This window comes from Oryctolagus cuniculus, chromosome 3, assembly GCF_051225735.1.
Source record: "Oryctolagus cuniculus isolate XC-2025 breed Fujian yellow rabbit chromosome 3, ASM5122573v1, whole genome shotgun sequence".
NCBI classification, from domain to species: domain Eukaryota; kingdom Metazoa; phylum Chordata; class Mammalia; order Lagomorpha; family Leporidae; genus Oryctolagus; species Oryctolagus cuniculus.
In genome coordinates this window covers 184,159,765-184,183,258 of record NC_142869.1, presented here as the reverse complement: position 1 = coordinate 184,183,258, position 23,494 = coordinate 184,159,765, and the positions used below count along the sequence as shown (strand labels likewise).

The 23,494-nt window shown below is 44.2% G+C and overlaps 1 protein-coding gene across 12 annotated transcripts in view; it reads left to right on the top strand.

The window, feature by feature from the left end:
• The window catches only part of LUC7L2 (LUC7 like 2, pre-mRNA splicing factor), a 60,965-nt gene that overhangs the window by 31,740 nt on the left and 5,731 nt on the right, over positions 1 to 23,494 (top strand). For all 12 annotated transcript variants that reach the window (XM_017338035.4, XM_070071430.2, XM_089329671.1 and 9 more), the window contains 5 exons: positions 3,182 to 3,292; positions 7,237 to 7,380; positions 12,311 to 12,487; positions 16,743 to 16,834; positions 19,889 to 19,918. In XM_017338035.4, the coding sequence (XP_017193524.1) occupies positions 3,182 to 3,292; positions 7,237 to 7,380; positions 12,311 to 12,487; positions 16,743 to 16,834; positions 19,889 to 19,918 (554 nt within the window). The remainder of the gene's footprint in view (positions 1 to 3,181; positions 3,293 to 7,236; positions 7,381 to 12,310; positions 12,488 to 16,742; positions 16,835 to 19,888; positions 19,919 to 23,494) is intronic.

Here is a 23,494-nt window from a genome sequence, read left to right as displayed (position 1 = left end):
TTGGGACTTGAGGCAAACACTCTGATATGGGATGCAGGTGTCTCAAGCAGTGACTTTACTGTTGCATCAGCCACCTACCTGCAGTTTTTCCCTGTTAACAGTGCATAGTCATTTTCACACACTGACCTTGTATAGACCAAATACCTCAAAATAGAGTAGTTGTGCCAAGGAATAATTTAATAAATATTTTTAAATTGCTCTTAAGAATTACCAATTTCTACTTCCCCCAATAGTGTATGACATTATCTATTTCTCTGCCATTGTAAAACATCAGTAATTTTTAAAAAAGACCTAATTGTTTGAGCGACAGAGACACACATAGAGACAGATCTTAGGGTGGGTGAAACTGACACTGGTGCTCTGATGTGGGAGAGGGCATCCCTAACGGTGGCCAGACCCACTGTGCCACAATGCCTGCCCCATCAAGACTTCTTTAGATACCTTGGATAGCTGAAATATTTGGGATTTGCTTTAAAAATTTAATTTATTTATTTGAAAGGCTGAATTAAAGAGAGATAAGGAGAGGGAGGGAGGGAGGGAAGGAAGGAGAGAGAGAGAGAGAGATTGAGATTGAGATTCTGTCCTTTGCTTGACTGCCGAAATGGCTGGGCCAGGCCAAAGCCAGGAGCTTCATCCACGTTTCCCACGTGGATAGTACTTGGACCTTCCTCTACTGCTTTCCCAGGTTGTTCACAGGGAGCTGGATTGGAAGTCTAGCAGCTGAGAGTTGAGCCCAGCGCCTGTAGGGGTGCTGGCATTGCAGGTGGCAGCCTCACCTGTTGTGCCATAATGCCAACCCAGAATGGTTTTTCCCCCCAAAGGTCTTACTTACGGGATTCTATTTTTTTTTTTTTAAGGATTTATTTATTTACTTGAAAGAGTTACACAGAGAGAGAAGGAGAGGCAGAGAGAGAGAGAGGTCTTCCATCTGCTGGTTCATTCTCCAGTTGGCCACAACTGCCAGAGCCGCGCCGATCCGAAAACAGGAGCCAGGAGCTTCTTCCAAGTCTCCCACATGGGTACAGGGGCCCAAGCACTTGGGCCATCTTGCACTGCTTTCCCAGGCCATAGCAGAGAGCTGGATCAGAAGCGGAGCAGCCGGGACTAGAACTGGTGCTCATATGGGATGTTGGCACTGCAGGCGGTGGCCTTATCCATGAGGCCGCAGCTCCAGCCTCATTTGGTTTTTAAGTGTACTTTCAATTTGCTTTTCTTTTATGAGTGAGTTTGGACATATTATATACATTTAAGATTTATTTTTATTTCTTAACAAACTGTACAACTGTGTTTTGAGTTATTGGCTAATATTGAATATTAGCTTTTTTTTTTTTTAAGATTTATTTATTTATTTGAATGAGTTACACAGGAGAGTCAGAGAGAGAGAGAGAGGGGTCTTCCATCAGATGGTGCACTTCCCTATTGGCCGCAATGGCCGGAGCCGGGAGCCTCTTCCTGGTCTCCACGTGGGTGAAGGGGCCCAAGAACTTGTGCCATCTTCTGCTTTCCCAGGCCACAGCAGAGAGCTGTGAAAAAGGAGCAGCCAAGGCTTGAACCGGCGCCCATATGGCATGCCGGTGCTTCAGGCCAGGGCATTAACCTGCTGTGCCACACCTCCGGTCCCTCTTTTTTTTTTTTAACATTTCATTTAATTGCGGGTTCTAGTCCCGGTCGGGGCACCAGATTCTGTCCCAGTTGCCCCTCTTCCAGGCCACCTTTCTGCTGTGGCCAGGGAGTGCAGTGGAGGATGGCCCAAGTGCTTGGGCCCTGCACCCCATGGGAGAGCAGGAGAAGCACCTGGCTCCTGCCATTGGATTAGTGTGGTGCCCTGGCTGCAGCATGCCGGGCAGCCATTGGAGGGTGAACCAATGGCAAAAGGAAGACCTTTCTCTCTCTCTCTCTCTCTCTCACTGTCCACTCTGCCTGTCAAAAAAAAAAAAAAAAAAAAAAAACAACAACATTTCATTTAATTGAAAGGCAGGATGACAGATAAAATGGGTGGGGAGAAGGAGAGAGAGAGAGAGAGAGAGAATCTTCATTCGTTCACTCCCCAAATGACTGCAGTGGTCGAGTTTGGGCCGGGCAGAAGCTGTGTGGGTGGCAGGGGCCCAGGTGTTTGGGCTGTCTTCCCCTGCTTTCCCAGGCACATTAACAGAGAGCTGGATTGGCAGTGGAGTCGCTGAGACCCTAACTAGTGCTCTGATTTGGAATGCTAGTGACCCAAGTAGTGGCTTAACCCAATGAACCACAATTCCAGCTCTAGTATTTTACTAATTGATGTGTGATATTTACATATTAGGGAAAGTAGTCCTTTCCCTCAGACCTACTTTGCAGATATTTTTTCCTATTTTATTTTTCTTTCGTTGGTTTTTTGGCCTTACAGATTATTATTAAAGTTAGATTGCTTGTCATTCTTTGAAGGGATGGGTATTTGTGGTTAAGATGCTGGCAATACCACCATCATATATCTGATTACTTTTTCAGAAATAGTTGTTAGTACAGTTTAATTCACTGGCTTGTTTTGCAAATGCCCACAACAGCCCAAACTTGACCAAAGTTTGGAGCTGGGGGACAGTCCAGGTATCCATGTGGGTGGCAGGAACCCAGCCAATCTGGCCATCACCACTTCTCCTAGGGTCAGTACCTGCTCAGGTTAAGCTGCCGTTTGCAATGCCAGGGTGCCATATTGGAGTGCTGATTGGAGTCCTAGCTGCTCTGCTTCCAGTCCAGCTTCCTGTAATGCACCTGGGAATGTAACTGCTTGTCCTTGCCACCTGTGTGGGAAGCCCAGGTGAACTTCCAGGCTCCTGACTTTGGCCTGGTTGTTGTAGCCTTTTCAGGAGTGAACCAGCAGAACAAAATCTCTCTCCCTTTTCCACCATGCCTTTATACTGATTAATTAAAAAAGAAGAAAGAAAAGCCACGTGGTCTTTTTATAAAGGCTGTATGGATTGTGCTTCCTTAAGCAGGGTATCAATATGGCAGTGTCTTTATAGTCTTACCTTTCCTGTGAATTTATGTTCACTCCTCCAGCTTTATCGATGGCTGATAGTATTTTGGATTCATAATTGAACCTACTTATTATTATTTTAATTCCTTAGTAGCATTTTGAAAAAATTGTTTTTGAGTAAAAATCTTAATAAAGTTGGTTTTCTGACAATAATTGTCTTCTATAACTTTATAGGCCATGGATCATCTGCAGTCCTTTATTGCAGATTGTGATCGAAGAACAGAAGTGGCTAAGAAAAGATTAGCAGAAACCCAGGAAGAGATCAGTGCTGAAGTAGCTGCAAAGGTAAGATTTTCAGTCATTTCTTTAGTACAAAGAAGACTTTCAACCCACTCTTTTTTTTTTTTTAAGATTTTATTTATTTATTTGAAAGAGTTACACAAAGGAGAGGCAGAGAGAGAGAGGTCTTCCATCCGCTGGTTCACTCCCCAATTGGTCGCAACGGCTGGCGCTGTGCCGATCTGAAGCCAGGAGCTTCTTCCAGGTCTCCCATGGGGGTGTAGGGCCCAAGGACATGGGCCATCTTCCACTGCTTTCCCAGGCCACAGCAGAGAGATGGATCGGAAGTGGAGCAGCCAGGTCTCGAACTGGGCCAGGTTTTTAATCCTGCTGCACCACAGCGCCGACCCCCAACCCAATATTTTGACGTTTTATTTTAAAACAGATTTGTTGGAGGTATCAAAGAGATAAAAAAGAATTCATGTACTCTTTCTGTTGCTCACTCTAATGTTCATATCTTACATAACTGCAATACCAAATCAAAAATAAATTGACATTGATCTAATTCTTATTTTATTTAGATTTCACCAGTCATTCATGCACGTATGTACATGTAGCTCTTGATAATTGTACCACATATTTAACTACCACTACAGTTAAGATCCCTAACTGTGGCATCACCACAAGATTTTCTCATGTTATCCCTTTCTGCAGTAATGACCTCTTCCTTACTATCCCTAGTCCCTGGAACCATTAATCCGTTCTCCATGTCTAATTATTCTGTTTCATGAATGATAGGTAAATAGATCTTGCAGTATGAATCTTTTTTCAGATTGGTTTTTGCATTCATACTATTTTCCTTGAGAGCCATTCAAGTTGTTAGATCCCTTTTTTGTTTTTTAAGAATATTTATTTGCTGGAAAAGCAGAGAGAACACACACGTTTGCTTCTACCTGCTGGCTTTCTCCCCAAGTGGCTACGACAGCTAGGTTTGTTGTAGGCTGTCATCTGGAGCTGGGAACTGTAGGTGTCTTACGTGTGTGGCAGGAACTCAGTACTTGAGTCCTTATCTGCTACTTCCTTGGTGCATCAGCAAGCAGCTGGATCAGGAGCAGAGTAGCTGGGACTCAAACTGGCGCTCTGGTATGGGCTAAGGGTTGCACCTGTGGCCGCTTCACCTGCTGTGGCACAATGTCTGCCCCTTGCATTCCATGGTATGGATATATCTGAGTGTAATCATTCATGCATTTTGATTGTTTCACTTGTTGGGTAATACCAGCAAAGCTGCATTAAACGTGTCCGGAGTGCAGTTGCTAGGCCATAAGATGCATGAGTTTTCAGTGTTGACAGCCATGGCTCAGCGGTTTCCTGGAGTGACTGTACTGTTCTGCTTTCCTTCCAGCAGCGTGTGTGTCTGGTGTGTGTCTGTGTCCAACATTAGATGGTGTCACTGAGTAGCATCTTACATTTTCTGACACGTGTAACGCCTTACTGTGGTTTCAGTTTGTGTTTCTTGAATGACTAATTATGCTGAATATTTTTCTCCATGACGTCTTACTGTCTGGACATCACCTTTGGTGAAATGTCCATTTTCTAATTGGATTATTGGCCTTTTAAATGTTGGGGTTTGAGTATTTTTCATGTTTTATTCACTACCTACTAAAAATGTTATCTTGTATGTTTATATGCATAAAGTAGGAAAGTACATTGAATTCCAGTGAGTGTATTACCTTTGGTTGATTCCGTGCCTTAAGACTTTAAGCTGTAATTCTGTATCCATTAGAAATTGTGCATTTTATTAAAATGCAGATGGGGGGCAAGGTGGTGGCCAGAGAGAGCTCGGATGACAGCCTGTGATTGCTCTGAGTTGGCTGCTTCTGAAGAGGAGGACAGTGAAGATGGGTGTCCTGCAGTGTTAGGGAGCGGATGTCTCCTGGTTGAAAAGCATCCACAAATCCTTGGTGTGGAGTCTAAGCTGTATTGCTTGTACTAGAGTACATCTGAAAGTTCATGGCGGGAACAGTGGAATTAGAAGATGAGTTTAGTTTGGAACTAATACAATTGAAATCCATGCATAATCAGTAATACACATTTTCCCTGAAAGTTTCGAGGCCTCTTTATACAGCACTGGGCATTTGGCACAGCAGCCGTAAGAACAGCTTGGGATGTCCGCATCCTGTGTAGGAGTCCTGGGATTGTCATCCTGGCTCTGCTTCCTGCTAATGTGCACCATGGGAGGCAGCTGCCGCCTACACAGGGCACCAAGGTGAAGTCCTAGCCCTTGGGTTTGGCCTGGCCTAACTAGAGCTGCTGTGGCCATTTGGGGAAAGTACTGGCACTTGGAGATCAGTCTCTCGTCTCCTCCTTTGAAAATAAAAAAATAAAAATGCTGTGTGACAAGCCACCACAAAACTCGATGATATACACAGTATTATTTAGCTCATGAGACTGCAGTCATTGATTTATGCTGCTGTTCAGGGAGCAGCTATCCCTGTCTCAGCTGGGCTTACTCAGCATGTCTTGCATTTAGCTAGAGGCCTCCGAGCCACGTTCAGAAGGCTAGCCTGGTCATTTTGTATGGCGGTGGGATTTATAAAAATATAAATGGAGTCACGCAAGTAGTTTTTTAAGTCTTTCTTTGGATCATGTTTGTTATGATCCCCATAACCAAAGCAAATTCATGGCCAGGTCCAGAATCAGAGTGTGGTGGTACTCAGTTAATGGAAGAGGCCTTAGATACCGCGACGGTTGAAGCTTTTTGGGCATTAATGGAGTCATTCAGTGACACATTGAAAGGAAAATGCCACTTTCCTCAGGATGGAGGATAGTAATAATAGAGTTGGGAATCTCTTTGAAGGCAGGAGTATCTTGGGTTGATGAAATTTGAGAAATAAAGGTTACTGACGTACTAGAGTCTGTTGGGACTAGATGTTCATGTCAGATCAAAACCTTGTGAATGTAATTAACGACACAGTAGAGTGACTATTTTGTGGTCAAAGTAAAGACTGTACATGTCTCATGAGGCAGTCTCAGGATGATGGTGGTGAGAAGGAAGACGAGCGTATCAAATCTTAAAGCAGGAGTTAATACTAGCAGAAAGACATTCCAGTCTGCTGAAGCTCATGCTGTGCTGTGCAGTGTACTTTGCCAGCACACAAGATACATTTGGTCATTTTTCCCCAGTTTGTGGGTTAGGTATTATCCCTGTTTCTCAGATGAGAAAAATGGATTCATTTTCAGCTAGTAATTGGTCTGGCACTAAACCACATCTGTTGAACTCCTAAGCTGTTTCCACTAAATGCTGTACTTGGTATCTGCCGACTCATTCCACGAAGTGATAGTTTGAGCACATGCTATTTGTTAGGCTTTGGAGATGTAAAGATGAGTGATACAGATAGCTGCCCTCAAAGTAATATGTGTATTAAACTAATTATCAAAAAGAAAAAAAAAAAAAAACCAAAGGTCACATGAAGGAGGGTATAGTCCATCTCTTCTTACGTGTTTAAGGGTGATTGTTCAGGAATGCTTCACAGAAGAGATGATTGATTTAGGTCTTGTTTAGGGAATGGACATTCACTAGGCACACAAGGGATATAAAGAATGGCATTCCAGGAAGAGGGAACCATATCTGTAACCACAGAGTAAAAACAGGGTAGCTTTGGTGAGCTAAATGTGACTGTAGATACTGTGGTGAGGTAAGGGCCTAGCAAGAGATGGTTTGAGAAGGTAGAGAAGGCCACATCATGGGAGATAAAGGCATTTTACACCTGGGGCTCACGGCCTACTGCAGAGGCTGGAAAACATGTTCATTATACTGCGTGACCTCATTGAGGTGAAGGCGGCGGGCAGGCAGGCTCGAAAACTCGTTATCTCACCAGTTCACTTGGGCTGTGCACTCTTTATTCTCACATTGCCTTGGGTGATTCTTTTCTGAGGATTTCAGTAATACTGAAATAATTTCATATTTGCTTTTGTTTATTCATAATCTTCTCTTTCTGTTTTCTTTTTAGGCAGAACGTGTTCATGAGTTAAATGAAGAAATTGGTAAATTGTTAGCTAAGGTGGAACAACTCGGAGCAGAAGGAAATGTAGAAGAATCCCAGAAAGTAATGGATGAAGTAGAGAAAGCACGGGCAAAGAAAAGAGAAGCAGAGGTAAATTTTTTTTTTTAAGATTTTATTTATTTGAGAGGTAGAGTCACAGACAGAGGGAGAGGTCTTCCATCTGCTGGTTCACTTCCTAAATGGCTGCAATGGCTGGAGCTGAGCGGATCTGAAGCCAGGAGCCAGTTGCTTCCTCCTGGTCTTCCATGTGGGTGCAGGGCCCAAGCACTTGGGCCATCCTCCACTGCACTCCCAGGCCTCAGCGGAGAGCTGGTTGGGAAGAGGAGCAGTCGGGACTAGAACTGGTGCCCATATGGATGCCAGTGCCGCGAGCAGAGGATTAACCTGCGCCACAGCACCGGGCCCCTACTTGGCTTTTCTGTTAAAAACTCACTGGGGGTTTGGGGCAGTGCTCTGTTTTAGCAGATAAAGCTGCCGCCTGCAGTACTGACATCCCATATGGGCACTGTTTCTAGTCCCGGTTGCTCCTCTTCCAGTCCAGTTGTCTGCTGTGGCCTGGGAAAGCAGTAGAAGATGGCCCAAGTGCTTAGTGTCTGCACCCACATACAAAACCAGATGTAACATCTAAATCCTGGCTTTGACCTGGCCTAGTTCCGGCCATTGGGACCATTTGGGGAGTAAACCAACCGATGGAAGACCTCTCTCTCTAACTCTGCCTCTCAAATAAAGGAATAAAAAATCTTTTTAAAGAAATGTATTATGAAAAACCTGTGCACATATTTCAACAATTTCTAGGCCAGAATAAACTTTAAAATTTTCATTTATTTATTTGAAAGGCACAGAGACAGAGATATCTTCTATCTGCTGGTTTACTACTGAAATGCTGATGATAGCTAGGCTGAAGCTAGGTACCCAGAACTTCATCTTGGTCTCCCATGTGAGTGGCAGGATCCTAGGTACTTGGGCCATCATCTGATGCCTTCCCAGTTGCATTAGCTGGAAGTTGGATCAGAAGAAGAGGAGCTGGGACTTGAACTAGGCACTCTGAAATGGGATGTAAGCATCCCAGGTGGTTGCTTAACATGCTGTACCACAACACCCACCCCCAGACTTGTCTTTTCAATTTCATTTTCCTCAAAATTTTTGAAACCATCTCATTTACAGTCTTCATGAAGCTTTATACTGCATCTGAAGTGTTACTTATAATGTATTGTAGCTTAATGTCTTTATTTAGCCTGTCATATTTTATCAGTTGATTTTTAGTAAGGATAATAGTAAAAATTTACTTGCCCTTTATAGATTTCATTTAGCTGCATGTAATAGAAAACATAACTTATGGCCTAACCAGAGGAGGATTTCTGTTCATTCATTAAAACTCAAGATTTAGGAAATGTGGGATTGGTACCTAAATAATATGGCCCCCAAGTGGCTCCATAGTGCCATAGGTGACTCCTTGAATTTTTATTGTTTTTTTCTTTTTTTAAAAGATTTATTTATTTATTTGAAAGGAGAGTTACAAAGAGAAAGGTAGTGACAGAGAGAGAAATCTTACATCTGCTAGTTCACTCCCCAGATGGTCCCCACGGCTAGGAACTAGACCAAACCAGGAGCCAGGAGCTTCCAGGTCTTCCATATGGGTGCAGGACCCAAGGACTTGGGCCATCTGCTGCTGCTTTCACAGGTGCATTAGCAGGGAGTGGGATCGGAAGTGGAGCAGCCGGGACTCAAACCAGTGCTCATATGGGATGCCGCACTGCAGACGGTGCATTAGCCTGCTGTGCCACATTGCCAGCTGCTTCTTGCTTTACATTCAACCATTTTTCATGCTTCTTTATTCTTCATGTGTGTTTACGTTCAATCATTCTTCCTGCTTCTCAGTTTGTCTTAGCAATATCATCTCTAACCAGAAAGCAAGCAAAGGGAGAATGAAGCACAAAATCTAAGTTAACTTGCTTTAGTGTCTGTACTTGTGGATTTTAATTTAAAAATACTTTTATTGGGACTAGCATTGAAGCATAGCATTTAAAGTCCCTGCCTATGATGTTGGCAATCCGTGTAGGCACAGATATATATCCCGGCTGCTCCACTTCTGATCCAGCTGCTTGCTAGCACTCTTGGGAAAAGCAGCAGGAGATGGGCCCATCTGATCCACTACCCCTGTGGGAAACCTGGAAGTGGAGCAATCAGGACCTGAACTGGTACCGATGTGGGATGCTGGCACTGCAGATGGCGGCTTAACCCCACCACACAACAGCACCAGCACCAATAAATAAATTTTTGTTGTTTAAAAGCAACCACCAGTTTGATCTTTTCCCTGCCTGTCTCCCTGCCTTCCTTTGTATTTGAGAGGTAGAGTTACAGACAGAGAGAAAGAGTGAAAGGTCTTCCATTGTTGGTTCACTCCCCAAATTGCTGCAGTGCCGTGAGCTGGGCCAATCCAAAGCCAAGAGCCAGGAACTTTTTCCTGGTCTCCCACGTGGGTGCAAGGGCCCAAGAACTTGGGCCATCTTTCCACTGCTTTCCCAGGCCATAAGCAGAGAGATGGATCAGAACAGGAGCTGCCAGGACACAGGCACCACAGGCAGAGGCTTAGCCTACTACAACATAGCACCAGCCCCAATAAATAAACCTTAAACTTTTTGGGGGCTGACACTGTGGCATAGAGGGCAAAGCCGCTGCCTCTAGTGCCGGCATCCCATATGGGCCTGGGTTCAAGTACCTGCTGCTCCACTTCTGATCCCGCTCTCTGCTGTGGCCTAGGAAAGCAGTGGACGATTGCCCAAGTCCTTGGACCCCCGTACCCAAATGGGAGACCAGGAAGCAGTTTCTGCCTGGCTCTGGGCTTTGGATCAGTGCAGCTCCGGCTGTTGTGGCCAATTGGGGAGTGAACCAGCAGATGGAAGACCACCCTCTCTCTCTGCCTCTACTCTCTTGTGTAACTCTGAATTTCAAATAAATAAATAAATCTTTAAAAAACACTTTTTTATTTTGAAATATTTTCAGAAAAGTAACACATAAAGAATTTTTCTGTATCCTTCAAACAGACACTCAGATGTTAACATTTTACCACATTTGCAGTATTTCTCCTCTGTGTGTGTTTAAAATATTTCTTAATAATTTTTTTTTTTTTTTTTTGGCAGGAGAGTTGACAGACAGAGAGAAAGGTCTTCCCTTGCTGTTGGTTCACCCTCCAGTGGCCCCCGCGGCCAGCGCGCTGCGGCCAGCGCACTGCGCTGATCCGAAGCCAGGCGCCAGGTGCTTCTCCTGGTTTCCCATGCGGGTACAGGGCCCAAGGACTTGGGCCATCTTCCACTGCACTCCCGGGCAACAGCAGAGAGCTGGCCTGGAAGAGGGGCAACCGGGACAGAACCCGGCGCCCTGACCGGGACTAGAACCTGGTGTGCTGGCGCCGCAGGTGGAGGATTAGCCTATTGAGCCGCGGCACCGACCCAAAATATTTTTTACTAAATATATGCAGATGTGATGTGTCTTCATTCCAAAATACTTAAATGAATATAATAAGGGTGTTTTCGAACATACTCACATTACAATGATTAAAATCAAAAGCTGGCCGGTGCCGCGGCTCACTTGGCTAATCCTCCGCCTGCGGTGCCAGCACCCCGGGTTCTAGGCCTGGGAAGTCAGTGGAGGATGGCCCGAATACTTGGGCCCTGCACCCACATGGGAGGGAGACCAGGAAGAAGCCCCTGGCTCCTGGCTTTGGATCGGCGCAGCGCGCTGGCCGTAGCAGCCATTTGGGGTGTGAACCAATGGAAGGAAAACCTTTCTCTCTCTCTCTCTCTCTCACTGTCTAACTCTGCCTGTAAAAACAAAACAAAACAAAACAAAACAAAACAAAAATTAACATCAATCTGAGTCTAAAACCTCTATTCCTGGGGCTGGTGCTGGGTTTTAGCGCCTGTGGTGCCAGTTTATTCTCGGCAGCTCCGCTTCCCATTCAGCTCTCTGCTGTGGCTTGGGAAAGCAGTAGATGGCCCAAGATCCTGGTCCCCTACCACCCACATGGGAGATCCTGAAAACGCTCCTGGTTCCTAGTTTAGGATTGGCCAAGCCCCGGCCGTTGGCAGCCATTTGGGGAGTGAACCAGCAGATGGAAGACCTCTCTCTTTGCCTCTGGTTCTGGCTTGGCCTTTCAAATAAATAAATAAAAATCTTAATTAAAAAAAAAAAAAAACCAGCTTTATCAAATATTGCCATTTGTCTCAAGAATGTTCTTTATCATAAAAGAACGTAAATTTTCTTTGCTTGAGGTTCGGTTCGGAATCCTTGTTTGATTTAGCCTCCTGCAGTCAGAAATCTTCTCAGTCTTTTGTTCATTCCACATGACCTTGGCAGTCTTGATCAGTATTGACAGGTTACTTCGTGAAGTGTCCTTTAGTTCCCCTCTGTGTGGTTTGTCCTCGTGGTTAGATTTAGAGGGGAATACCCTGTAGTGTTATGGTACTGAATTGGCATATGGGAGGGGGGTTATCCCCATTTCTTATTAGGATGTAGCCTTTTTTTCCACTGTGAACTTAACTATGGTTCCCTTTTGCTCTAAGTATTTTGATATTGGCACTATTTACTTTTATGTGAGCGAAAGAGAGAGATCTTTGTTTTGCTGATTTACCTGCCCAATGCCTACTACAAATGGAAGTGATTGAAGCCAGTAGCCCATACATTCAGGGAGGAAATAGAATGTCTGCTTCCTTAATCCTTTCCTGATTTTGTGCAGCATGGGTACCACTGCTGCTGCTGTTTACAGTGTTATGAAAAACCTTTGTCATGTGGAACTGTTCTAAGTAGTTTCTTGGCAAAAAAGCATTTGAGGCTTTGACCTTTGGACTCCCCTACTCCCAGTGAACCTGTGTCCAGGACAGAGGGAACAGGATCCTGTAATTTTTCTTGATAAAACAGACATCTGTGTGTATATTGCAAACTTTTTTGTGTCAACAAGGTGTATTTTACTTAGTTGTGTGCCTTATGAGGTTATACAAGTGTTTTTCTCACGTTTGTTTAGGAGGTTTATCGGAATTCCATGCCAGCTTCCAGCTTCCAGCAGCAGAAACTCCGAGTCTGTGAAGTCTGCTCTGCCTATTTGGGTCTCCATGATAATGACAGACGACTGGCTGATCATTTTGGGGGTAAACTGCACCTGGGATTTATTGAGATCAGAGAGAAGCTTGAAGAATTAAAGGTACGTTGGTAAATTAGTATGTCCTACTTTATCCAGTGTAACTAGTTGTTGACTGTGGTGCAGTTTTATTTTAGTATTTGCTGACAGTTCATGCTGAATGAGATCATAGTGGAAATTCAGACCTGTAATGGATGATATCTAAGCAGATTTATTTAAGATTTTCATTTGTTTATTTATTTGAAAGGCAGAGTTACACAGAGAAGTAGAGGCAAAGAGAGAGAGAGAGGTCTTGCATCTTCTGGTTCACTCCCCAGTTGGCTGCATTGGCTGCAGCTGCACCAGTCCGGAGCCAGGAGCCAGGAGCTTCTTCCAGGTCTCCCATGCGTGTGCAAGGGCTCAAGGGCTTGAGACATCTTGTACTGCTTTACCAGGCCATAGCAGGGAGCTGGATCGGAAGTAGAGCAGCCAGCACTGCAGGTGGCGGCTTCACCCTCTGCGCCACAGAGCTGGCCCTTAAGCAGACTTTTTTTTTTTTTTTTTTTTTTTTTATAATTCTTTTTTTTTTTTTTTTTTTTTTTTTTTTTTTTTTTTTTGACAGGCAGAGTGGACAGTGAGAGAGAGAGACAGAGAGAGAAAGGTCTTCCTTTGCCGTTGGTTCACCCTCCAATGGCCGCCGCTGCAGCCGGCGCACCGCGCTGATCCTGGCAGGAGCCAGGAGCCAGGTGCTTTTCCTGGTCTCCCATGGGGTGCAGGGCCCAAGCACCTGGGCCATCCTCCACTGCACTCCCTGGCCATAGCAGAGAGCTGGCCTGGAAGAGGGGCAACCGGGACAGAATCCGGCGCCCCAACCGGGACTAGAACCCGGTGTGCCGGCGCCGCAAGGTGGAGGATTAGCCTATTGAGCCACGGCGCCGGCTCCCTTAAGCAGACTTTTAAATACAGTCTCATTCTGAGAACTAGTATTTTGTGTTGGATGTGACATTGAATTAGTAATCTTTGAAACTGGATTCTAAGCTAATCCTTTATACAAAGTCCCCTAAAATGCATTGTTAGTGTGTTGTTGTTGTTGTTGTTGTTGTTTAGTGAAGTCAGTAATAATAATAACTTTTTAGACATATTTAGAAAATGATCCCATCATGTATTTGTAATTTTTAAAAATTTTATTTATTTATGTATTTGTTGAGAGGTAGAGTTATGGACAGAGAGAGGGAGAGACTTCAGAGAGAGAGAGATCTTCCATCTTTTGGTTTAGTCCCCAAATGGCCACAGTGGTCAGAGCTGATCTGATCTGGAGCCAGGATCTATTTCTGGGTCTCCTACACAGGTACAGGGGCCCAAGGACTTGGGCTGTCGTCCCCTTCTTCCTCAGGCCATAACAGAAAGCTGCATTGGAAGAGGAACATCTGGGACAAGAAGTGACACCCATATGGGATGCTGGTGCCACAGGCGCAGGCTTCGCCCACTGTGCCACAGTGCCAGCCTCTGTTTGAAATATTTCGCAGTTTACTAAATAGTAAGCTTGGGGGGAACCTCTAGTTTTATGCCCCTTTTCAGAAAGGATTCAGTTAAAACCATGGGGAAAAAAAATAATCACTATCCTTAGGAATAAGGTGCCGGGCCAGAGCTGTGGCATAGCGGGTAGAGTCACCGCCTGCAGTGCCAACATCCCATATGGGCGCCAGTTCCAGTCCTCACTGCTCCACTTCCGATCCAGTTCTCTGCTGTGGCCTGGGAAAGGAGTGGAAGATGACCCAATTCCTTGGGCCCCTGCACCTGTATGGGAGACCTAGAGGAAGTTCCTGGCTCCTGAATTCAGATTGGCATAGCTCCATCCGTTGCAGCCAATTGGGGAGTGAACCAGTGGATGGAAGACCTCTCTCTCTTTCTCCCTCTGCCTCTCTGTAACTCTGCCATTCAAATAAATAAATCTTTAAAAAAAAAAAAAAGGTATCTTAAATCTTCATGGAAAATATGTGTTATGAACAAAGCTATACATGCATTTCAAAGTCTTTTGTACCAAAATAAACTTTGGTTTGAATTCTGTTTTCTGTGAACTTTTTGCTATACTGTTAAATATAAACTATTGTGAGAGAGCTGATATGGTTCTTCCGCATCTACTGAGTTATTTTAATAGGATAGAGGAAGATACTAAAAGCTTTGGGGGTAATTCTGAAATGTCAAAATAAGGCAGAGTTAGTGGGTATAGTCAGCTTGCCTTGTTTAAAGATTTATTTATTCATTTGAAAGTTAGAGTTACACAGAGAGAAGAGAGGCAGAGAGAGAGGTCTTCCATGCGCTGGTTTACTCCCCAGTTGGCTGCAACGGCTGGAGCTGTGCTAGTCCGAAGCCAGGAGCCAGGAGCTTCTTCCGGGTCTCCCACGTGGGCGCAGGGGCCCAATGATTTTGGCTATCTTCTGCTTTCCCAGGCCATAGCCGAGACCTGGATTGGAAATGGAGCAGTGGGATCTCGAACTGGCGCCTATATGAGATGCCGGCGCCTCAGGCCAGGGAATTAACCTGCTGTGCCACAGCGCCAGCCCCCAGCTTACCCTTCAACAGTTTGATGTGGCTAGTTTTTTTTTTTTTTTAGAATTATGGCACTATGTTTTGTCGTGAATTGAGGAACACTGGATGGCCACTTCTTGTACAGTCATTATAATTGGAATTAACCCAAAATCCATAACTTGACATTTAAAATAATGTAAAATCAAAATATGTCTTTGTATTTGCAGTTAACTTTGAGAACTTCTCAGTATTCTTAGTGACTAGGATGATCTCAACAAGATTTTTGTTTTTAAGATTTATTTGAAGAGAGACAGAGTTCTTCTATGTGCTGGTTCACTCCCCAGGTCGACTTGGTGGCTGGGACTAGACTTGTCTCAAGCAGGAGCTTGGAGCTCCGTCTGGGTCTCTCACGGGTGGCAGGGCCCCACTACTTGGACCACCCTCTGCTGCCTCCCAGGTGCATCAGCAGGGAGCTGGGTAGGAAGCTGAGTAGTCAGGACTTGACCCGCATTTGCGTGGGATGCCGGCATCACAAGTGGCGGCCTAACCTGCTGTGCTGCAACACCAGCCCCTCAAAGTTTTTCAAAAGTCAAAATGAGTTTTCACTATAACAGAGTGTTGTTGATGCTCTATGTTCAAATTCAGAAATTCTAGGGACTTGAGAATCTCCGTAGACCTTGCAACAGAACTCTTTAGCATTTTACTCATGTTTCTCTTTTTTAAGATCTATCTATCTATTTATTTATTTATTTATTTGGAAGTCAGAGTTAAACAGAGAGAGAGAGAGAGGGAGAGGTCTTCCATGCACTGGTTCACTCTCAATTTGGCCACTACGGTCAGAGCTGTGCCGATGCGAAGCCAGGAGCTTCTTCTGGTCTCCCACATGGGTGCAGGGGCCCAAGGACTTGGGCCATCTTCTGTTGCTCTCCCAGGTAATAACAGCTGGATTGGAAGTGGAGCAGCCAGGACTTGAACCGGCGCCCATATGGGATCCCAGCGCTGAAGGCTTGGTTTTACTCACTGCGCCACAGCATCCGCCCCTTTCTTCATCTTTAAAAGCAGCAGATCAAGACGGTGACTGAGGGTATCAGGGAACATTTCTAGGTGAGAAATCACTGGACATGGCAGCTGGCAGTGACACAGCGTGAATGGAAGATGTTCTTTACAAAATTAACAATAATCCTGGAAGCCCTTCAGAGGAGAAAATCTTGTGGAAGTGATTTTGAAATGTCACTAAGAAATCAGAGCAAGGGGCCAGTGTTGTGGCCTGGCAGGTTAAGTGTCTACCTGCAACACCAGCATCCCATGCAGGCACCAGTTTGAGACCTGGCTGCTCCACTTCAATCCAGCTCCCTGCTAATGCGCCTGTGTACACGGCAGAAGATTGGAACAAGTGCTTGGGCCCCTGTACCCACATGGGAAACCTGGAAGATGCTCCGGGCTCCTGGCTTCAGCCTCGTCTTCCCCCAGCTGTAGGGGCTTTTGGAGAGTGAACTGGCTGATGGAAGACCTCTGTCGTTCCTCCTCTCTCTCTAACTCTGCCTAAATAAAAAGTAGCTCTTTAAAAAAAAAAAAAACACAGGAATCCTAGAGAAGTTGGAAAGATTACAAATTTTGTAGAGAAAGGGGAAGGATTTTGGGAAGTAGACTTGTCAACTATGATTGTACCTGGCAAAAGTTGAATTCTTACTAAACCTGTCTTGATGTTAATTGTATTACATTGGACACCAGATATGGTTAACTTATAGTTAAAGCTAATTTTAAATGTACCCAGTAAGCATGTTCTTCATGTATTGTTATTGTTTTTAAGAGAGTTGTAGCTGAGAAGCAGGAGAAGAGAAACCAAGAACGCCTGAAACGAAGAGAAGAAAGGGAGAGAGAAGAACGGGAGAAGCTGAGGAGGTATGGAGTATTTGTGGCTGAATCTTCAAGGTTCTGAAGAAAGATGTGGTCAGTACAGGACTCTAGATGTTAAATACATCTGTTTTGGATCTAGGGAATTTCTGTTTAGTTTTCAAAAATACTACCTTGCAAAATTATGCTTATACAAATATGTTAGCCCTTGGCCATTTATCTGAAGGTGATTCCTTCCAAATGTATGGAAGAACGAATCCGTATCTTTAGTTCTTGTAAGATTTATAACAGATATGTTTATAATTTTTCTTAGCCTTTTTACAAACCATTTGAGTTATTTATGTTCCATTACTTTGCACTGAACTTTTATTTAATTTCTAGATGTGCCCAGTTCTGATTACATTAGTGTCATTGATTAATGCAATCTCATAATTCTTCATATTCATGGCATCCTAGCATTCTTCTGAGTCATTCTTACCAGTTGGCAACCAAAATTACATAGCATTGTGGCAGCATATAACTTCAGTTGTAGCTTCTTGGATAACTTCAGGATGGACAGGCACACCTCAGAGAATTTACGTACAGTTCTTGTTAATTCTGTTCCCGTAATCATATTACTGATCTAGCTTCTTAGTTTTGGCACACTATATTCAGTCTACTTCAAGAAATTTAAATGCCCTCCCTTTATGTTTACATGACTTTTAACAGGTAATCATTTAGCACTGTAATGACAAAATGAAAACTGCATGTGGGTAACTTAATGTTTCCCTAAATGTAACCTCAGAACTTAACCCCTTGCTTTTGTTTAAATGAAGCCCTTATGGGAATATAGTGTAAATGTACTATTTAAGACAATATGAATGGCAATTTAAATAATTTTGCAAGTCTCAATTTAAGATTCACCTGAAGTGACAGTTAAATGAGAAAAAACATTTTTTCCAGGACTATACTTTTCACATCTGTAGATGACAAGCATATGTCATATCTTATTCCTGTGTTTGCCAACTGGCAAGCAAGGTTTTTGTTTTTGTTTTGGGCATTGATAATCAAATGTTATACTATTTTAGTAAAGTTAGAATAAAAAGTTGTCTGAATTTGAGGCAATAGTATGAAAGATAAAATTAAAAGCTAGTTTAAAATTATATAAAAGAAGGGATTCCAACTATGGTGATGAAAAAGACAATGAAAAAAATCACTCTCACTGGGTGTCTTCTCTGGGGAATTTACCTATGTTAATCTTGATAGCCCTTCCCCTCCACCAGGGACCCTTATCTTACTATGTTCTGCCAATGAAAGACTAAACTGAGGGAACATATGTAACTTACTCAGGTGACACAGATGGTGATTGGTGCAATCAGAATTGAAACTCGGATCTGATTGAATCCAAAGCTTCTAGCTTTCAGCCATGCAATATGTTAGCCACAAAAGATCGTATAGTGAAGACCAACCAGGGTATTAACTCTTCCTGTTTATTGCATATTCACTGTATGTTGGGAAATGCGAAGCGTGGTTGCATGAGAGGATCTTAGTTCTTGTGAAGAAACAGATGTTATCAGACTGGCACCCACTCAGGATGCTGGCATTGCAGGCGATGGCTTAGCCCACTGTGCCACAGTGCTGGCCCTGACTGGAACATGCTCTAAGATTGAGCGAGGTGTTCTAGGAGTTACAGGATAAGGCTTTAGCTCCAAACCATATGTGTCTCCGTTGACAGAAATTTCATTCTGTTCCCAGAAGAGAAAAAAGAAACAGAAATATAAAAACAGAATGTTTTTTCTAGGCTAGGAAGAATTTTATGGAAAATTAGGGATTTGTGATAAAGTATGATTTAGTGTCTAAGGATTTTTTTTTTTTAAGATTTATTTATTTTACTTGAAAGTCACAGTTACACAGAGAATGAGAGGCAGAGAGAGGTCTTCCATCTGCTGATTCACTCCCCAGTTGGCCACAACGGCCGGAGCACCAATCCATGAAGCCAGGAGCCAGGAGCCTCCTCTGGGTCTCCCATGCAGGTGCAGGGGCCCAAGGACTTGGGCCATCTTCTGCTTTCCCAGGCCACAGCAGAGAGCAGGATTGGAAGTGGAGCAGCCAGGACTGGAACTGGCCTCCATATGGGATGCCAGCACTGTAGGCGGCTGCCTTACCCGCTACGCCATAGTGCTGGCCCCTAAGGGGTATGTTTTGTAACAGCTGAGTGTCTTTGAATGATGAGGGCCCACATGGCAAGGTGGGGGAAATCTGGGGTTTGTGTTGTATTTTGGAAAAATTGTGTGAATAAGAACAGGCTTTATACTTAAAAATTAATGAAAAATTTCTAAATCAGTATTAATGTGATTAAAGAGTACATTGCAGGCCGGTGCCGTGGCTCAACAGGCTAATCCTCCGCCTTGTAACGCTGGCACACCGGGTTCTAGTCCCGGTCGGGGCGCCGGATTCTGTCCCGGTTGCCCCTCTTCCAGGCCAGCTCTCTGCTGTGGCCAGGGAGTGCAGTGGAGGATGGCCCAGGTGCTTGGGCCCTGCACCCCATGGGAGACCAGGAGAAGCACCTGGCTCCTGACTTCGGATCAGTGCGGTGCGCCGGCCGCGGTGGCCATTGGAGGGCGAACCAATGGCAAAGGAAGACCTTTCTCTCTGTCTCTCTCTCTCTCACTGTCCACGCTGCCTGTCAAAAAAAAAAAAAAAAAAAAAAGGCCGGCGCCACGGCTCACTAGGCTAATCCTCCGCCTAGCAGCGCCAGCACACTGGGTTCTAGTCCCGGTTGGGGTGCCGGATTCTGTCCCGGTTGCCCCTCTTCCAGGCCAGCTCTCTGCTGTGGCCAGGGAGTGCAGTGGAGGATGGCCCAGGTGCTTGGGCCCTGCACCCCACGGGAGACCAGGAAAAGCACTTGTCTCCTGCCATCAGCGCGGTGCGCCGGCAGCAGCGCGCCGGCCGCGGCGGCCATTGGAGGGTGAACCAATGGCAAAGGAAGACCTTTCTCTCTGTCTCTCTCACTGTCCACTCTGCCTGTCAAAAAAAAAAAAAAAAAAAAAAAAAAGAGTACTTGCACTGTATTCTTAATAATGGCTACTTTTCTAAAAATACATTTGTTTCTTTATTTTTTAGGTCCCGATCACACAGCAAGAATCCTAAAAGGTGAGTATTATACAAGATGGCTATAACTGTAGTAAATTTGTGTTCTTCAAAGGTAGTTTTGATATGTTAAATAAATTAGTGCTCTGTTATTTTATAGTTCAATTTTGAGCATTGTCACTTGAACAGAAACTAGTCAAAAGACACTTAAGTTATAGACAAGCTATAATTTAGTTTTGTCAAAGTAAAAGTCTTTTGTTTGAGTCATAGGATAAAGCTAAAATATTTTGAAATATTTCAAATTTTCTAGAATTTCAGAGTAATAGGTTACAGGTTTATAAAATATTTATTTATTTGAAAGGTAGAGCATGAGAGTGTGAGATTTTCTGTCTTCTGATTCACTGCCCAAATGGCTGCAACAGGCAGGGCTGGCACAGCTTAAAGCTAGGAACCAGAAACTCCATCCAGGTCTCCCACATCGGTGGCAGGGACCCGAGTAAAAGGGACTGTACCTGTTGAAGATATAAGTAGACTTGCTATTTACTATTTATTTATTTGAATGAGATCTCCATGTTAGGTGAAGAGAAGCAGAAATGTTTACTATGTGCACTAGTCTTGATTTTATGAGTTTATTACTGATTCCTCTGCATGATGAACACAGAAAGTTTATCAGCATGAATATTTGGCGTCTCTGTCTGAGAAAGGTAGAAAACCTGCTCTATGTAAATCTTTCTGAGTTCTTCACTTGCCAATCTTCTTCCTACCATTGCCTTTCTTCATGGGTCGATTCCAGCTAAGAATGCCCTTTCTGATTCTTTTTCATATCCTACCATTCCTCTTGTTCAAATCATGTATTTTTGAAACCTTTGGTATAAACTCTAGAAAGTAACTATTTTCCAAAAACTTTCCCCTGAAAAGTAGAGCATTTGTTATGAAAGAAAAACTATGTTTCTGTGAGTTGTCCCTTAGTAGTTTTTAGCATCTTTCAGTGGTACTTTTGCATAAACAATAAGAAACTAAAAGGCATGAATAATGGTGACCAGTTGTATCAAGCTAATTTTTGGGTTTCTAATACCCAAGATGAGAAATTTCTACATTGAATAATTTGTTTATTGGTTGGTTAATATAATCTGGTGTTTTTGTTGAAAAAAAATTTTTTAAAGATTTATTTATTTGAAAGAGCTACAGAGAGACAGAGATCTTCTGTCTGTTGGTTCACTCCTCAAATGGCCGCAGTAGCCAGAGCTGAGCTGCTCCAAAGCTAGGAGCCAGGAACTTCTTCTGGGTCTTCCATTTGGGTGTAGACCACCCTCTACTGATTTCCCAGGCACATTTGCAGGGAGCTAGATCAGAAGTGGAGCAGCTGGGACTCGAACTGGTGCCCATATGGGATTCTGGTGCTGTAGGCTAGGGCTTTAATCCTGCTGTATCACAAATCCTGTTTAAAGTATTTATGCATAGGATACCTTTACATATTTTGCCTAGAAATTTAATTTCTACCACTCTCATCCAAGTCATCTCTTACTTTGATATTTTGGTGTCCTCTTAAAATGATCTGCTTATTTCTATAATTGCCTATTCTCTTTCTCTGCTTGTTTGTCACCAACCAGCCAGAATAAGCTCTCTAAAAAGTGAATACATTGTGTGAATCCTGTGTTCAAACTCGCTAAAGGTTGTCCATCTCATTCCTAGAGTGCAGTCTAAATTCTTAGCACAGCTTTTAAGGAGAGTGACCATATAACCTGATTGTCCCTGGGATAGTTCTGGTTTATATTTGTTGTTTTCAGAAAATATTTTTATGATCTTTATTTGAAAGGCATGTGGGAGAAATCTGCTTTCTGGTTTACTCCCCGAATGTCTGCAATAGGTGGGTGTGCCTTGCTAACGCCAGCAGCTGGGAACTCAGTACAGGTCAGGGATCCAGCTACGGGAAGCATAAACTCTGGCTCCCAGAGTGTGCGCCGACAGGAGTCTCGTCGTGGTCAGAGCTGCCTCAGTGCCAAGCACTTCCACTATATGGCACAGGAATCCCAAGCACTGACCTAGCTGCTCCAGAGGGCCTGCTTTATCTCAGTGCTTGTTAATAGCTCCCTCTTTCACTGCATCGCTCAGACCAGGAGACTCACTCAGATTCTATAAAGTGTTGGGTGTTCCACCTCTTGGCTCCCTTCATTCCGGCCAAACTGGCCTGTGTTTCTTCAGCATGCTCTGTTTCTGCACCTCAGGGCCTTGTCTCTGCCAAGAGTGCTCTCGTCCGAGGTGACCGAGTCAGTGCTCTCTTACTTCTTTGAGTCTTTGCCCAAGTGCCATTCTATTGGAAAGCCTCCCTTGGCTGTTCTGTGTACACCCTGGTTACCTCACTCTCCATCCATCCGTCTTTCCACAGCTGAATGAATCATGTCTTTACTCTCTAGTATATCTTTCCTGTGTGCAGAGCTATCTGACTTCCTCCTAAAATGTAAGCTTTATGAGGTACCTGTTTTCATTTGATGCTTAATCTCCCTAGCACCCTGAACAGAGCAGTGAGCACCCAGTAAAGATTTTTTGAATGAATGTTTGTCTAGAATTTTTAAGAAGTTATGCATTGAGAAAAACAAATTCATAATCACTGGCTCAGACTGAGTCAGTAGAGGTGCCGTTGCACTGCAGTGGGTTAAGCTGCTGTCACACCCATATCCTGTAGCAGACTGCTGGTTCCCGTCGCTGCTTCCTAGCCAGCTTCCTGCTAATGCACCTGCGAAGGCAGTAGGTGATGGCCCTGCCACCCATGTGGGAAACCAGGCTGGAATTCCTGGCTGAGACCTGGCTGTTGTGGCCATTTGAAGAGTGAACTAAACGAACAGAAGATCTCTGTCTCACCATTTCTGTTTTGCTCTGCATTTCAAATATTTTTTTCTTTTTTTAAAAAAGTACCATCAGTAAAACTTGTATTAAGTAAGGTTAATTTTTACTTTTTTTTTTTTTTTTTTTTTTTTTTTTTTTTTTGGACAGGCAGGGTGGACAGTGAGAGAGACAGAGAGAAAGGTCTTCCTTTGCCGTTGGTTCACCCTCCAATGGCCGCCGCGGCCAGTGCGCTGCAGCCAGAGCACCGCGCTGATCCTATGGCAGGAGCCAGGTACTTCTCCTGGTCTCCCATGGGGTGCAGGGCCCAAGCACTTGGGCCATCCTCCACTGCACTCCCGGGCCACAGCAGAGAGCTGGCCTGGAAGAGGGGCAACCGGGACAGAATCCGGTGCCCCGACCAGGACTAGAACCCGGTGAGCCGCAGCGCCGCCTACAAATTTTTTTTTTTTTAAGAGGCAAAGGGTCACAGAGCTGCTATCTGGCTTACTTCCAAATGTCCCCAGTGGTCAAGGTTGAGCCAGGTGAAAGCTGAGAGCTAGGAACTCTGTCCGTGTCTCCCATGTGAGTGGCAGAGATCATCTGTCACTTGCTGCCTCTCGCGTGCTGGTTAGCAGCAAGCTAGAATCAATCAGAAATGGAATCACTGCAGGTGTGGGACGTGGGCATCCCCACATATGGCTTACCCACCCCAAGTGACTTGGATTTCTTTGCCTCACTTCCTTTCTGAAAATAGACTATTTATTGTGGAAATATTTCATTCTGCTATGCTTGACCTAAATCCTCATGAGCCTTTAT